The sequence below is a fragment of the Mixophyes fleayi genome, chromosome 1, assembly GCF_038048845.1.
Source record: "Mixophyes fleayi isolate aMixFle1 chromosome 1, aMixFle1.hap1, whole genome shotgun sequence".
NCBI classification, from domain to species: Eukaryota; Metazoa; Chordata; class Amphibia; order Anura; family Limnodynastidae; genus Mixophyes; species Mixophyes fleayi.
This window is the reverse complement of record NC_134402.1, coordinates 89,562,227-89,580,354: the sequence shown is the minus strand read 5'-3', so window position 1 is coordinate 89,580,354 and position 18,128 is coordinate 89,562,227. Positions and strand designations below refer to the sequence as shown.

The 18,128-nt window shown below is 43.1% G+C and overlaps 1 protein-coding gene across 2 annotated transcripts in view; it reads right to left on the bottom strand.

Annotated features, from left to right (window-relative positions):
- The window catches only part of LOC142139997 (putative ATP-dependent RNA helicase DDX60), a 382,899-nt gene that overhangs the window by 74,616 nt on the left and 290,155 nt on the right, over positions 1-18,128 (bottom strand). For both annotated transcript variants that reach the window (XM_075197859.1, XM_075197866.1), the window contains exons 32-33: positions 16,627-16,827; positions 14,628-14,732 (exon numbers count right to left, since the gene is read on the bottom strand). In XM_075197859.1, the coding sequence (XP_075053960.1) occupies positions 14,628-14,732; positions 16,627-16,827 (306 nt within the window). The remainder of the gene's footprint in view (positions 1-14,627; positions 14,733-16,626; positions 16,828-18,128) is intronic.

Genomic DNA, 18,128 nt, shown 5'->3' with positions numbered 1-18,128 from the left:
AGAGGTGGGTACTGCTACAGTGGTGGTTAGTGCCACAGAGGTGGCTTGGGCTTGAAGGGTGGCTTGGGTGACAGAAGTGGTTTGGAAATAAGAGGTTGGTAGTGAAAAATTGTGCTTGGACAAAAAGTGGTTTGGGCTAAAAGACTGCAATTAGGCTGGAGAGGATAGTGGAGCAGTATTAAAAAATTGAGAATTATAGGCATGATAAAATGATGCTTGATGCATAATTCTGCAATTATCTGTGTATGACTGGGTAGGCGTTGTCATGCCTCAAATTGCCTTGATGTGGATGATTATTGTAATTAATTAACAGGTGAGTCAGCCATCTTAAATATGGTATTGACAGGATCCCTGAATGACGTGCCTATGGCCATACGTGCATTGAGAACCAATCAGTGAGCAGGATGTTGAAACGTGTCATTCGCTTGTAAACATGCAGCCTGTCACCTTCTCTCATGCCAAACTGCGGGTCTTACCTGCAACAATGGATCATTGTTTTTGACCTGCAGTTCTGTATGTCATGAATCGATGCCTACAGGGCAGTTCGAAGGCGCTTTAGAATTTGGCTATAGGTGCAGCATTGCGCAGATTCAGCAGCAGTAGAGCATTCTGCGGAGGAGACAGCACGAGCTCCTCGCAGATTTGAGGGCTGAGATTGATAGGCCTCTATTAATTGTGCTTTTTAATATTAACAAAAATTATATTCCTGTTATATCTGTCCCATTATTATTATCGTTTATTTGTTAGGCGCCACAAGGTTTCCGCAGCGCCGTACACAGCACAAACAGTACACTATACAGGGTAAAACAGTACAGAACAATAAACACAAAGTACCAGAACTTCAGAAACTCCAGGCAAGCAAATACTGTAAAGACGGAGCGGAAGAACAGGTATGGAGACAGGAGGGGAGAGGGGCCCTGCTCATACGCGCTTACATCCTAGGGGAGAGTAAACAAAATCAGCCACAAAAGGGAGCCAGTGAAGCAAAGGGGAGAGTAAAAAGGAGCCAGGGGAGAAACAAAAGAGGTGAGAGGTTAAGTGGATGGTTGGCAGGCCTTAAGGAACAGGTGAGTTTTAAGTGCCCGCTTGAAGGAGCACAGATTGGGTGAGAGACGGATAGAGCGAGGGAGGTCGTTCCAGTGAATGGGGGCAGCTCGGGAGAAGTCTTGTATTCTAGAGTGGGAAGAGGTGATCAGAGTGGAGGAGAGGCGGCGATCATTGGCCGAGCGCAGGGAGCGGGCGGGAGTGTGAATGGAGAGGAGGTTACACAGCAAGATGACTTCTTATAAACTTCATTGCACAAAGTACACCACGTACTAAGTAATAGTGTTGGATCTGATTCACTATGTGATTAATATACACCTCCCAGGTCATGTCAATATCAAAGTGGGTTATGTGTGTTATTGGATATTTCACACAACCTGTTATCAATCGGGGTGCTTGTGGAAGAAAGCAAGTATCTGGATATTTGAATGTAATATAATTGTTAAAATTTGTTTGGCCAGCATAAAATTGTTGTCCTCTGAAACACTCTCTTTCCAAAATGTGATTTACCATAGACTTGGTTACCCATTTCCATTCAAGAGGTGTCTGATATCATGGTTATAACAATTTTGGGAGGAAAACAAACTCCCTCACGCACAATATATACCTGCATGTGCCTCCAAAAAATCATATCCCTCAGGCTACTACTATGTTCAGCATAACATGAACCTTTGCCCAGATTTTCACTTAATGTACCAATCTACTGAGCTTGCAAAATGTGTGAACAAAGTGCACCCATAGAACTAGCATATGTGTGAGCAATGTAGCAAGAGTGCAATATTTTAAATATTTGTGTGTTTTTTTTCAGCTGACGGAGAGCTGCTCCAGCCTTCAAGTACCCAAGCCCCAGTTAGACTACGTCAGGCTTCATTATCCCAGCTCCACAATCCACATCCCCTGTCCCCATTTATCTTACATGAAATTAAATTAGAAGAAAAAAAATGTAAAGATATAAAAAAAAGTTTTTTTTAAAAAAATAAATAAAATATACTTAATTTATTAAAATTACTTTACCATTTTTTTTACATGTTTAAAAGTTGAAATAAATATTCTGGTTAGTTGTTTCTAAAATCTGGTTTGTATTTGAATAATGTTTTATTTATATAAATAAAATGTGTATTAAGGTTAGGTAACCACAAGTGGCACATAAAGCCCACTGTCATCTGTAGTGCACCAATGAAACATTTAAATAAAACAGACACAAGTGTAACCTATTTTTAATTTAAATAAAAACACTCCGTTGCAAAAGAAAAATGCTAAACTAGCTTCCAAGATCTCTGCTGCAAGTGATTTCAAGCATCAATGGTTCTATTTATAACAGGCTGCCAATACAACTGCATAGCGTACTCAAACTTACCTGTGTCCATGAAGTACCTAGCGGACCAAACACTTACGCAGACAGACGCAGTAATATGACATGCCAGCTTTTACGTCACATAAATGATTACCGAATTCATGTGGCAACATATCTTGAGATCCGTACCTTGATGAATTTGGTCATGCGCAAAGCCTAAATACATGCATTTTAAACCAAACGCAGGTTGCAAACAGTATGTGTGCCTTGATGAATCAGGCTCTTAGATATTTAGAGAAATTACAGAGGACATAAACGAATACTTTGACATCAACTCCTCTCCTGATATGTCTCCTGGTATCCCCTGGGAGGCCCATGAAGTCACCATTCGAGGTATATTTATCAGTATATTTGCCAAATCTCGACCCTGGACACTCGATTGTCCTCTCTCCTAACCCAACATAAAATGTCCCTCTCCTCTGATATCCTCAGTGAGATAGATACAATTAAAGAACAGATTAATGCCTTACTCTTCAGACGTGTAGCTGACATACTTAGGTAATAAAAGACTACGCACTCTGATTGGAGAGATCAGATGGGGATGCCACGACCCTTCCACTATGATCCCACGGATTTTATTAGGGAATTCAGTAATTATTATGAATCTTTGTATAACTTAACTCCCTCTTTTTCCCCCGATGCCTCTTAGACCAAGCTCATAGATGATTACTTACAAACTAGACTCTATCCAGAGAATAATTTGTTCTTAAATGCCGATATCTTATTAGAAGAATCCCAAAAGGCCATAAGAACGTTGATAGCATCCTCTGCCCCAGGCCCAGATGGTTTCACCCCTCAATACTATACAAAAATCTCTGCAGTCTTGGTACCTCAAGAGCTGAGCCTTTTAATGGGATTTTAAGGGGGCAGCTTTTGACTCTGCCACCACTCGTGCCAACATTGTGGTCATCCCTAAACCCGGTAAAGACCCTATTTATTGCTCCAATTATAGACCCCTCTTATTGCTCAATTTTGATTTAAAAATCTTTCCAAAGATTCTGGCTAACAGATTGAGCGTCATTCTCCCCTCTTTAATTCTCCCCGACCAAGACGGATTTGAAAGTGTTCAATTGGAGCTTTTGGCCTTTCATGTTCCGTTCCCTTTCCCACAATTGGTTTCTTTGGTAAATTCCTCTCTGCGTTGCCCCACTCTCCCTCTGCTGCCGTTCAGGTAAATGAAGTAGTCTCCAATCTATTTATCATAAATAATGGCACAAGGCAAGGCTGTCCCCTTTCCCCCCTTATCTTCGCTCTAGTCATTGAGCTGCTGGAGCAAAGTATTCACAATGATAAGGATGTCTTCAGTATTAAGCCTGGTAACTCTTGTTCATTAAGGAACTTAGGCACGAAATTGAGTAAGTTTTCTTACTTAAGTTTTCTGGACAAAACCATGTTACAATGCAAGAGGTGCAAATTAGTTTATTATTTTGCACACAAGTTAAATACTGGCTGTTTTTTCATGTAGCACACAAACACTTGATAGCTTATTTGTACACGGAAATCTCCCCTCTTCAGCAAAAAATGCCTGGGAATCTCAATGTCACTCACCGGACCGTGAGTGCCTCTTCCCGGACATTTAGGAACCGTGGCCGTCCTCCATCCTGAGGGTCTGCGCATGCGCAGCCCTTTCCTATACTTCAGTGTATGTTCCTTTAACTTAATTGGCAGATCAGGCAACCTCCCTATATTAAGCACCTGTGGTCAACACCACGTTGCCTGATCTTGGAGTCTCATTCCTCATGAGTCTCTGAAGGTGTTCCTGTATTACTCGTGTATTCAGCCCTGCTGATTCCTGTGGTTTCCTAACCACTTCTATCTCTGTGGTTCCATACCACTTCTACCATCAACTGTATCATCATTACTGTTTGCTCATTGCTATCCGCTGCCTCCGTGCACTCCAGCTTTTACCTCATTCACTTGCTTCTCATCAAGACTGCCAGCTGACTACTATCCGCTGCCTCTGTGCACTACAGTCTCCTGCTTGCAACTTGCCTGTGTTTAACATCGTGACTGCCAGCTGACTACTATCCGCTGCCTCTGTGCACTACAGTCTCCGGCTTGCAACTCGCCTGTGTTCAACATCGTGACTGCCAGCTGATTACTATCCGCTGCCTCTGTGCACTACAGTCTCCTGCTTGCAACTCGCCTGTGTTCAACATCGTGACTGCCAGCTGACTACTATCCGCTGCCGCTGTGCACTACAGTCTCCTGCTTGCAACTCGCCTGTGTTCAACATCGTGACTGCCAGCTGATTGCTACCCGCTGCCTCCGTGCACTACACTCTCATCTCATCTTTGCTGTGGCTTCCTCGAGACTGCCGCTTTTCATTATCATCTGCTACACTTCGTGATCATCTGCTCCTGCCCTGCGCTGCACTCCTGTTTCCCATCGCTGTTGGTTCCCGTGGTTGCTACTGGTTACCTCCGTGTGCCGCTGAGTCCTGCCGCTGTGGTCAGCGCTATCGTCCATCTCCTGCTGATCCACTCTCCACGCCTTCACGTGTTCCACTGGTCTCTACCCTCCTGTCAGCATTGGATTTGTATCTCTTCTACTACCCTCTGCTGGATCATCTCCATTCTCCTGGGTTTCCTATAAGTCCAGTTCCACCTGTTGCTGACTCCTGTGGATTCGTGTCCCTGTCGGTCTACTCACCTGTGCGCTGCACCTGCTGACCGCTGCTTCACCTATCCAGGGACTTCCTATCCAGTCGGCCTCCAGCCGCTCAGGTACCGCTGCAATCCCATCTGACTGCTACTGCTGAACCACGGTATGCATACTTCTCATTGACTGTGCTGTGTATTGCATACCTTGCTGGACTGTGTTTGGTTCTCTCTGGAGTCTGCTATCCGCTGAGTCTATTGCCATCATTGACTGTGTTATCATTGTGCTGGACTACTTCAAGAGACTTTCTAGATTGCAGACCTGCTCAGTCATTTATATATATATATATCTATATTGTGCATATTACTGTGGATCGTGTATAAGGTGCCTGTGTATATCCTGTGTTGCAGTCTTCCCCTGTGCACCTCCTCACATATATATTCAGTGGTACAACTTGCTGATGTCAGACCACTGATCCCTGTTTCCGGTATCACCTGTTCCATCATTCTCTCACATAGCAGTGGTACAACCTGCTACCGCAGACCACTGACTACCTGGATACCTCCACTTGGATTCCATTCCTTCACTTAGACAGCGGTACAACTTGCTACCCGCAGACCGCGGACTCTCATCACCCCCTTGTTTCTGTTGGACATCCCTCCTCACTATAGCAGTGGTACAACTTGCTATCGCAGACCACTGACTACCTTCACGTGTCCTTGTCCATACAGTTCCTTGTTTATCATTACCTCATTTCCAGTGTTGCTAGTCATAGACTTTCCTGAGCATCTCATCGGCCATCATTTCATGTTCCGTGATCACCCAGCTACCAGAGTACCCTATTACCATCTACATTGCTCTGGTAAGCCTACCATCTGGTGATCCCTGGGTAAAGACTCCTAGTGCCCGTGACAGTAAGATCAGGCCATGACAGACCCAGATGTGGAACCTACCGCCAAAGAGATGCTGCAACATCTGGTTAGCCGTGTGGAGCAACAGGATGCCCGCCAACAGCTGTTACTTCAGTGTTATCAGTCATTAACCTCCCAAGGAACATCTGGACAGACTGTGACAGCTACTACTGAAGCTCCTGTGCTTTCCTCCGTTTCCCCATTGCCATCCCAGGTGTCTATAGCTTCCACGCTTCACCTGCCTACTCCGTCAAAGTACGATGGAGACCCCAAAACTTGTAGGGGTTTCCTTAACCAATGTTCAGTCCATTTTGAGCTCCAACCTCAAAATTTTTCTACCCATCGTTCCAGAGTGGCCTATCTTATCTCTTTGTTTTCAGGACAAGCCCTGGCTTGGGCCTCCCCTCTGTGGGAGAGGAACGATCCAATATTACAAGATAGTGCCAAATTCATTTCTACATTCCGAAGTGTGTTCGATGAACCAGGTCGTGTGACCTCCGCTGCTTCCAGTATCCTCCGTCTGCGACAAGGATCTCATACTGTAGGCCAGTACGTCATTCAATTTAGGATCCTAGCCTCTGAACTTCAGTGGAGCACTGAAGCCCTGGTTGCCGCCTTCTGGCAGGGGCTTTCCGATAAAATTAAAGATGCACTGACTACCCAAGAGCTTCCTTCGTCACTTGAAGATTTGATCTCTCTATGCCATCGTGTTGATATGAGATTTCGTGAAAGAGAGGCTGAGAAAACGACTTCTGCTAAAACACCTTTTCGCTCTAACCCTCAGTTTCGTCCAGTGTCACCCGCTGTGATTCCCATGGAGATAGGACGTTCCAAGTTATCTTCTGAGGAGAGGAAACGAAGAGTCAAGAATAGACTCTGTATCTATTGTGCTGATTCCACTCATGTCCTCAGCTCCTGCCCTAAGAGATCGGGAAATGCCAGGCCCTAACTAGTTCTGGAGAGGTGAAGTTAGGGTCCCTGGAGTCCTCTCCATCGTCTATGAAATCTAAAGTCTGCGCTTTTGATGTGACTATTTCCTTTGCTACCAAGACCTTTGAGTCACAGGCATTGATTGATTCCGGAGCAGCAGGAAATTTTATTTCCAAATCGTTAGTTAATCAATGGTCTCTACCAATGATTACCTTAAAAACTCCCATTACTGTGACGGCTATTGATGGATCACGTCTCATCAACGGTCTCATCACCCAGAGTACGTCTCCAGTAACCCTTCAGATTGGTGCTCTGCATCATGAAGAGATATCGTTTTTAATTCTTCCTGTTACGACAAGTCCGATTGTCCTAGGCCTTCCATGGCTTCAGTGTCACTCTCCCCAGATTGACTGGCGCACCCCTCAAGTCACGTCTTGGGGGCCTGAATGTCACCATCATTGCCTTTCCCAAGTCATTCCTCTCAAGGTACAGCAAGCTTCCATCTCAGCTATTTCACCGGGACTCCCTCCTCAATATGCTTCATTTACCGATGTTTTTGATAAAGCTCAGTCTGAACGTCTTCCTCCTCATCGTTCTTGGGATTGTCCGATTGATCTTCTTCCTGGCAAGACTCCTCCCAGGGGCCGGGTCTATCCACTCTCGTTACCTGAAACTCAAGCTACATCTGAATATATACGGGAGAACCTCCAGCGTGGGTTCATTCGACCTTCCACCTCGCCCGCTGGAGCTGGGTTCTTCTTTGTCAAAAAGAAGGATGGATCATTACGCCCTTGTATAGATTTTCGTGGACTCAATGCCATTACTATCAAGAATCGGTATCCCATTCCGTTGATCACTGAGCTATTTGACCGCATCAAGGGAGCCCGTATTTTTACTAAGTTGGATCTTCGTGGTGCCTACAATTTAATCAGAATTCGTTCCGGTGACGAATGGAAGACGGCGTTTAACACCAGAGACGGGCATTACGAATATCTGGTAATGCCTTTCGGGCTATGTAATGCCCCCGCTGTTTTTCAGGGCTTCATCAATGAGATTTTCCGGGACTTATTATATGTATGTGTCGTCGTCTATCTGGACGACATATTGATTTTTTCACAGGACCTGCCTTCTCACCACCAACATGTGGCAGTAGTCCTCTCCAGGCTACGGAAAAATTCATTGTTCTGTAAATTAGAAAAATGTTCATTCGAATTACCCCAGATTCCATTCTTGGGGTATATTGTTTCCGGAATTGGTCTGAAGATGGATCCTGACAAAGTAAATGCTGTACTACATTGGCCCCAGCCAACTACTCTTCGTGCCATCCAGCGGTTTTTAGGTTTTGCCAATTACTATAGACGCTTCATTCAAGACTTTTCTTCCATTGCATCTCCTATTGTGGCCCTGACTCGAAAAGGGGCTAATCCTAAGCAATGGTCTACTGAGGCTATTCAAGCCTTTCAAACATTAAAAGAGTCCTTCTCTTCGGCTCCAATCCTTCGTCAGCCTGATGTGACACTCCCTTTTTTTCTAGAAGTAGATGCCTCTAATGTGGGCTTAGGAGCTATTCTCTCCCAACGCTCGGAACAGCAAAAATTCCACCCTTGTGCCTTCTATTCTCGGGGTCTCCTACCCGCAGAGAAGAATTATACCATCGGAGACAAGGAATTACTGGCTATCAAAGCCGCATTAGAGGAATGGAGATACTTGTTGGAGGGAGCTCGCCATCCGGTGACGATCTTCACGGATCATAAGAACTTGTCATATCTCCAGTCTGCCCAATGCTTGAACCCTCGTCAAGCAAGATGGTCTCTTTTCTTTTCCCGTTTTGAATTAATAATTACCTTCAAACCAGCTGCCAAAAACAAAAAAGCTGATGCCTTATCTAGAGCCTTTGTTACGTCCTCTGATATAGAAGAGGTTTCCAACCATACCATTCTAGACCCCAAATGTATCTCACTGGCTGCTTCATCCACCAAAACGCTACCATTTGGGAAAACCCTCGTGCCTCCTACTCTAAGGAAGAAAATCCTTTCGTGGTTCCATGCCTCTCGTTTTTCTGGACACGCCGGTGAACATAAGACTTTTGAGATCCTCTCTCGAAGTTACTGGTGGCCTTCAATGAGGAGAGACGTCAAAGAGTTCATTGCTTCCTGTGAATTATGTTCGCAATTCAAATCCTCCCGCAGAACCCCAGCAGGGTTGCTGCGACCACTACCCATTCCGTCCAAACCATGGACCCATATTAGTATGGATTTCGTTACTGACTTACCACCTAGTAAGAACCATAACACTATTTGGGTGGTAGTGGACAGATTTTCGAAGATGGCTCATTTCATCCCTCTGTCTGGTTTGCCTTCCTCGTCTATCCTGGCTGAACATTTCATTAAGGAAATCTTCCGTATCCACGGATGTCCATCTGAGATTGTCTCTGATAGAGGAGTACAATTCGTGTCCAGATTCTGGCGAGCCCTTTGTAAAACCTTGGGCATACGATTAGCACTCTCATCTTCTTACCATCCACAATCCAATGGACAAACCGAACGTGTCAATCAAGATCTTGAGACTTTTATAAGGATATTTTCTTCAGCCAATCAAGACAACTGGGTAGAGTTACTCCCTTGGGCTGAGTTCGCCCATAACAACATGTACCATGAGTCATCATCCAAAACTCCATTCTTTGTGGTCTACGGTCACCATCCGTCTTTTCCGGAATTTCCTGCCCTCCCGCCCACCCAAGTTCCTGCGGTGGAAACGGTTTGTCAGACCTTTAAAAATATCTGGTCTCAGGTCAGAACCTGTTTAAAGAAGACATCTGTCAAATATAAATCTTTCGCTGATAAGAAGAGGCGGGCTATTCCACCACTGAAAATTGGAGATCGTGTTTGGTTATCCACAAAAAATATTCGTTTGAAGGTTCCATCCATGAAATTCGCCCCTCGTTTTATTGGTCCTTATAGGATCATTCAAGTTATCAATCCAGTATGTGTGAAACTCCTTCTTCCTAAGAGTCTTCGGATTTCTAATGCCTTCCATGTATCTTTGCTCAAACCTCTTATTATCAACCGTTTTTCAACTCCTCCCTCAGCTCCGCAGCCAGTTCAAGTTCATCAGGAGGAGGATTTTGAGATTACCGAGGTACTAGACGCAAAAATTTCGCGAGGAGTCCTCCGTTTCCTCGTTCATTGGAAGGGCTTTGGTCCTGAGGAGCGCTCTTGGATCAAAGCTGAAGATCTTAATGCTCCTGCCCTTTTGAAGAAGTTTTATTCCAAAAATCCGGACAAGCCCGGTTCCAGGCGTTCTGTGCCCACCTTTAAAAGGGGGGGTACTGTCACTCACCGGACCGTGAGTGCCTCTTCCCGGACATTTAGGAACCGTGGCCGTCCTCCATCCTGAGGGTCTGCGCATGCGCAGCCCTTTCCTATACTTCAGTGTATGTTCCTTTAACTTAATTGGCAGATCAGGCAACCTCCCTATATTAAGCACCTGTGGTCAACACCACGTTGCCTGATCTTGGAGTCTCATTCCTCATGAGTCTCTGAAGGTGTTCCTGTATTACTCGTGTATTCAGCCCTGCTGATTCCTGTGGTTTCCTAACCACTTCTATCTCTGTGGTTCCATACCACTTCTACCATCAACTGTATCATCATTACTGTTTGCTCATTGCTATCCGCTGCCTCCGTGCACTCCAGCTTTTACCTCATTCACTTGCTTCTCATCAAGACTGCCAGCTGACTACTATCCGCTGCCTCTGTGCACTACAGTCTCCTGCTTGCAACTTGCCTGTGTTTAACATCGTGACTGCCAGCTGACTACTATCCGCTGCCTCTGTGCACTACAGTCTCCGGCTTGCAACTCGCCTGTGTTCAACATCGTGACTGCCAGCTGATTACTATCCGCTGCCTCTGTGCACTACAGTCTCCTGCTTGCAACTCGCCTGTGTTCAACATCGTGACTGCCAGCTGACTACTATCCGCTGCCGCTGTGCACTACAGTCTCCTGCTTGCAACTCGCCTGTGTTCAACATCGTGACTGCCAGCTGATTGCTACCCGCTGCCTCCGTGCACTACACTCTCATCTCATCTTTGCTGTGGCTTCCTCGAGACTGCCGCTTTTCATTATCATCTGCTACACTTCGTGATCATCTGCTCCTGCCCTGCGCTGCACTCCTGTTTCCCATCGCTGTTGGTTCCCGTGGTTGCTACTGGTTACCTCCGTGTGCCGCTGAGTCCTGCCGCTGTGGTCAGCGCTATCGTCCATCTCCTGCTGATCCACTCTCCACGCCTTCACGTGTTCCACTGGTCTCTACCCTCCTGTCAGCATTGGATTTGTATCTCTTCTACTACCCTCTGCTGGATCATCTCCATTCTCCTGGGTTTCCTATAAGTCCAGTTCCACCTGTTGCTGACTCCTGTGGATTCGTGTCCCTGTCGGTCTACTCACCTGTGCGCTGCACCTGCTGACCGCTGCTTCACCTATCCAGGGACTTCCTATCCAGTCGGCCTCCAGCCGCTCAGGTACCGCTGCAATCCCATCTGACTGCTACTGCTGAACCACGGTATGCATACTTCTCATTGACTGTGCTGTGTATTGCATACCTTGCTGGACTGTGTTTGGTTCTCTCTGGAGTCTGCTATCCGCTGAGTCTATTGCCATCATTGACTGTGTTATCATTGTGCTGGACTACTTCAAGAGACTTTCTAGATTGCAGACCTGCTCAGTCATTTATATATATATATATCTATATTGTGCATATTACTGTGGATCGTGTATAAGGTGCCTGTGTATATCCTGTGTTGCAGTCTTCCCCTGTGCACCTCCTCACATATATATTCAGTGGTACAACTTGCTGATGTCAGACCACTGATCCCTGTTTCCGGTATCACCTGTTCCATCATTCTCTCACATAGCAGTGGTACAACCTGCTACCGCAGACCACTGACTACCTGGATACCTCCACTTGGATTCCATTCCTTCACTTAGACAGCGGTACAACTTGCTACCCGCAGACCGCGGACTCTCATCACCCCCTTGTTTCTGTTGGACATCCCTCCTCACTATAGCAGTGGTACAACTTGCTATCGCAGACCACTGACTACCTTCACGTGTCCTTGTCCATACAGTTCCTTGTTTATCATTACCTCATTTCCAGTGTTGCTAGTCATAGACTTTCCTGAGCATCTCATCGGCCATCATTTCATGTTCCGTGATCACCCAGCTACCAGAGTACCCTATTACCATCTACATTGCTCTGGTAAGCCTACCATCTGGTGATCCCTGGGTAAAGACTCCTAGTGCCCGTGACACTCAATTTCCTTTCAGATGGTGTCTGTTGTATTTGGTGTCTATCTCACTAAATCCTAACATAAACTAAATCAAGCTAAATATCCCCAACTCCTGTCCAACATTAAGAATGATCTAATCACCTGGCACCAAAAACATATCTTGGGTCGGATGCATAAATGCAGTTAAAATTAATATCTTCCTTAAACTCCTTTATCTTTACCAAGCCCTCCCCATCCACATCCCTCCACAAAACTTAAAATTTATTTAACACACTACCTTCACCTCAATGTGGTCCAAAAAACAAACGCCACCGCTCCGTTTAAAAAATCCTGCAACGGCTCTCCCATGGTGTTGTCCTAGCTGTTCTTAATCTTAAAAGATATTATCCAGCGGCACAACTTGTCCAATGTGTCCAATGGAATGTGGTCATCCCAATTAAATTGTGGATCTTTTTAAAAGACAAATCTCTTAATCTGCCTACCCTGTCTTCCCTTCTGTGTCTATCCCTGTCCCATAGTCCTGCATCAGCGAAATCTCATCCAGTGGTGACGCTTACCCTCTCTTCTTGGGACAGCGCTAACAAGGTTTACGAATTGGCTCCACTCGTTCCCATCTTTGGCAACCCAGCTTTTACCCTGGGTCTTGCTCCCTCTTTCTCTTCCGTGTGGCAGGCAGATGGTATCAGATTCTTTAGTGACATAACCAGGTACTCCCTTGTTCCTCCAATTTTCAGACATTCAGTCTTTGTTGAATGTGTCACACAAACACTTTGTTAAATGTTTGCAACTTTGAAATTTTCACTCGTCTCAACTCCCTTGTACTTAACAGACCCTTCTCCTCTTTTGAAATGCTTTGTATGAGACAGGCCTCAACCAAAGGTCTGCTCTCTACATTATAGGCTGAGCTCTCATTCCCTGGCCCCCTTCTGGGAGATTCACATGCCCTTGCACTGCGTCCAGCTCTACACGCGTGAAGATCAAGGCAAATACATGCAAACTATTGTATCGCTGGCATTGTAATGATTGTGTAAACTTGCTCCTGATGCTTCTGATAGATGCTGGAGGGGTTGCCCAACCAGTAGTACCTTTTTACACATCTGGTGGTTTTGCCCTAAATGATTTACTTACTGGTCTTCACTACATAATTTTATCTGTTCAGTCTTACTACTTGACCTCCCATTCCTGACTAAGTAATACCTGCTTCCTCTGACCTTCCAAATATTACAAAACATCAACTTAAGCTTATTTGGCACTTTGTCTCTGCTACCACCTGCGAGCTCTTGGCAGATTGGAAATCACTCACTACTCCATCTTTTACCACAGTGATGACTAGGATATGGTATGTATATTGCATGGAATACATGACGGCCATTGTCAACATCTCTGCAAATTCTTTCTGCAAAACCTGGGAACCCTGGACCATATATAATAATATACACTTAACTTTTGAGCCTTTGCATTTTTTCTGGACATAGGAATATATTTACTAAACTGCGGGTTTGAAAAAGTAGAGATGTTGCCTATAGCAACCAATCAGATTCTAGCTGTCATTTTGTAGAATGCACTAAATAAATAAAATCTAACATTTGATTGGTTGCTATAGGCAACATCTCCACTTTTTCAAACCCGCAGTTTAGTAAATCTTAATCTCTTTTCCATTACCTGACGCACATTTCTTTTCTTTCTTCTCCACTCCCTGGGCTTTACTTTACTTCACTCCACCCTTTTCTCCTCTTCCTCTCCTTTTCCTGATTTTTCCCCCATTAACACTTTTATATATATATATATATATATATATATAAAAGCAAACAAAAGATATGTATGGCGCTAATCACCACAGCGTACGTACTAAGATGAATATCTGAAGACATATTTACATATGATCAATCCCAAACAAAAAGTCCACATAAGTAGCACTTGACTCCTATACGAGTGGCAGCCTTGATGGCCTGAAACCAGATGGTCGGTCCGGACAAGGAAAGTTACTGCAACAGAAAAACAGGCGTGGCGCCTCTAAGTGTAGTATCAAATATACAAGATGGGAATAAGTAATAACATGCGTACCGTGAGGTAAGCAACAATGAATATTGAAGAGAAGATGGAGTAGCCTCTGCTATGGTCGTATTCCTCCAAATCTCCACCAATCAGCACATCAATGTGAAAAAAGCAAACATAGTATAACACCGTAATGCATTCAATAGGGACGGTTCACCAATACACCCCGCGATTCTATAGAGTGTATGGGACCTAAATCCCAGATTACCAATACAGGACACCCATGTGAGTGCGAAAAATATAAAATCTGCGTACCAGATACCATGAGAACTCTCACATCTCAAGAGACTTGATAGTAGCTTAGTACATGTGCATCACCATTAGCTTCACAATCCCAACAAATCACACATTGCAATATGTCTCAGGAGCTCTCTGACCTTCTCCTCAGGTAGTGATATATATATATATATATACACACACATATATATACACATATACAATACATACCTCATAAAGTAAGAATTGTAATGAGAACACACAGTATAGCTTTAACATCTGTGTTTCACGTGGCTCTTTGAATGACATCAATGAGTGCTTCAAGGTCGATAAAACCTAAAAAATATTAATATTTTACAATTAATATGTTTTGTACAGTTCAAGAAAAAGTTGAGAATGAGCTCAACACTGCACAGTAAAACTTGTAATCATTGTCTGAAATGAGAGTATTTTTTCTTCCTAAAGTGAAGAATAAAACAGCATAAGCATAATGTAAATGCAGCACAACATAGCACTTATCGCACAACACACATTGAGATTAGAATCCACTAAAGTACACCACATTTATATACTCAATATACAGTGGGTGGAGCAGATAATGTTATGATATATTTAACATTGAACTCCTGTATAATAATAAATAGACAAAAGTGGCAATTTAATTATATTATATTTCATTATATTATATTTACTATATATATATAATGGTTTGGGTGCTGGTTAATCTATCTTTTTCTACTCAAGAAATAAGGATCATCCCTTCTTGAGTAGAGGCTGAACTGCTGCTAATGTCTTCATACATACCTCTCAGTTGTCCATGAACAGACTATTATGAAGTAATCCAAAAAATAAACAATATATCTTGGTAAGTATTTAAGAAGGAGATACCATATGGTAGCACAGTGATTAGCATTGCTGGCTCACAGAGCTGAGGCCTTGTTTCGATTCTGACTATGGCAAAATCCATGTGAAGGTTCTATGTTCTCGCTGTGTTTGCTTAAGTTTCCTTTGCTTGACTTTGGGAATGTTCTGGTTTCCTCCCACAGCCCATGGACATACCGGTAGGTTAATTAGCTTCAAAAAAAATTACCCTAGTGTGTGTGTGTGTTTGTGTGGTGGGGATTTTACATTAAATAGCATCCTTTCTGATGCACATCAAGATACTTGATTAAATGATTAAATCAAATACATGTACAATATAATAATACAAAGTAGGTCATTCATATTTTTAGTGTAGTGTGTGTCTGCTATTCTATGACACATGCTTTTTTACTTATTATTTTAGGTCAAGTATTTTTCTTTCATTCGTTCTTCATTTTTTTAAATTTACTGTTTCTTCTGCCTATTGTTTTCACCCCAGGCTTCCTACACATTTCTATTTAGTCACTTTTACCAGACCTATTTTTTGACATTACCTGTGCTTGTCATGTTTCCCTATACTTTTTTTAGAAGTCAGTATTGTTACAGTGTAGCAAATAGCTTTTAATTGAAAATTCACGGACCCTCCAACCTGATCCCTAATCATTCATTTCCAGGAAAAGCAAGCATTATGCACACTACACATATTTTTTAGAACACTGCCTAGTTTATATTTTTCTACTTATTTAATAAGCATTGCATTGCATGGTGTGCAATATAAATATATTGGGCCTGATTCATTAAAGAGAGTAAAGCAAAAAAATTTGCAACTTTGCACCTTGGCAAAACCAAGATGCATTGGAGGGGGAGATAAATTTAAAATGTGGGGACAGATTTATAGTTGGGGAAGGGCATGTCCTTGAACAACTTGTTAGTGTAAAAATAAATCTATCAAGTATTTGTGTCCTACATGAAAAAGCAGCCAGTATTTTCCTTATGTGCTAAATAATAAACTAATTTGCACCCCTTGCATTGTAACATGGTTTTGCCAAGGTGAAAATCATTTTTTTTTTGCCTTACTGTCTTTACTAAATCAGGCCCACTATGCTAATTTTTTTCTGCTACATTTTGATATGGCCCTGTGCCCAGGGGAGGGCTGGTAAACTTTATCCCGTGTGGCAAAACTCAACTCAGCAGACGATTTTAAATTAAAAAAATGAAAGTGGTCAAGTGACCCAGCCCAAAGTAGCCCACTATGGGACCAGCCAGGGGGCAGATGCCCCCTGCCCCCCAGCCCAGTCTGCCCCTGCCTGTGCCCCATGCTTTTTTGGAAGTTAGCAATGTTCCTGGATTTATACAAAAAGAGACTTACTTTAGCCTTGACATCCTCTTTGTCATCTGCTTTTGCAGCCAGTAAGATTAATCTTATGATAAAAGAAATTCTTATGGGAAACTGTCCTTTTAACTGAGGAACATTAGACTTCATGAGCTTTTTCACTTTTGGCATTGGAACATTGAAAAAGTAGACACTTCCCAGTAGGTCTTGGCCCCGTCTTCCAGCACGTCCTGACATCTACAAAGTTAACAGGTCCATTGTAAATATTTTTTTCTCATTTGTAATGACAGATAACATCACTACATAATTTCAAACTGAAAAGGTTATAATCTAAGAAAGTGACTGTCTAAGCAAGAGCTTAGTTGCCTCTTGCAAGGTCCATCATTTTTAACAATTCTGCTTCAAGAATTAGATAAACCAAAATTAACAAGAGCTCAATTATCAGATTTTTCTTATAATTTGTTTGCTCTAAAAGGTGCACTTACAAAGTAAACAGGAAATATCTAGATACATATGTTTCTCGTTATTACTCAAATTGTGAATAAAATGTATTGTTACAATGAGTTTCTTTGGTGAGTTTTACTTTCTATAGAAATAAAAAACTTCCAAACTGTAAAAAATGTTTATTTCTTTCATTGATTAACTTTATGACTATTAATTTTAAATTGTACATTTTCGTTGGCAAGATCACAAACATATAGGGTCAATACATGTTGTTTGTATCACACATAATCTATTTGCAGTATGATTATTTTACAAACAATATTCTTATATTCAGTACCCTTCTGGTCTGCAAAGATAGCAGGAAAATGTACTCCAGGTGTTATTCTTTATTTTCTTTATTATTAAGCATCCTTTTGACTCCTAAAGTGAGAGTTATTCTGAATAATGTGTTATTGTTTAATTTACTGAACTGAGCAACAAATTGAAGGTTTGGTGAGGCAGTGGATAGATGGGAATTGTTGAAGGAGCAAGAATTTTATTTGAAAATCTAGAGTTTTAGTGTGAGCCGGCGAGAGTAGGACAGAGAAACAGTTGTCTGATCCGATATGCTTTTAAGGAAAGTGATGTGTGTACTGAAATGCATCAAACAAGACCTAAATTCACCACAATGCTGCTATTATCAATCTCATTATAGCTGGGGATCGCTTGCTTCTTTAGACCACATGCAGGACTTGAGACAGATTCTAACCAAGTCAGACTGTACAACTGTTGCTCTATCTATCACTCCCCTGCTCACACTAAGCCTCTGGATGCAGATAAGAGCTACTTTACATTCTGAGTGAACTCTGTTGTTACTAGAGATGAGCGGGCTCGGATTTCGCTAATCCGAGCCCACCCGAACAGTGCGGATCCGACGGGATCCGAGCACTGTTCGGGTACTTCCGGCCGCCAAAGGAATCCAAAACGAGGCTATGACATCCAAGTCTCGCGTCGGATCTCGCGAGACTCGGATGTCATAAATGCCCCGCTCGCGGCCGACCATCTTCATTCTCCCTGTGGTTACAGAAGAGGAAGGTTGTTGAGATCCTGTGCTC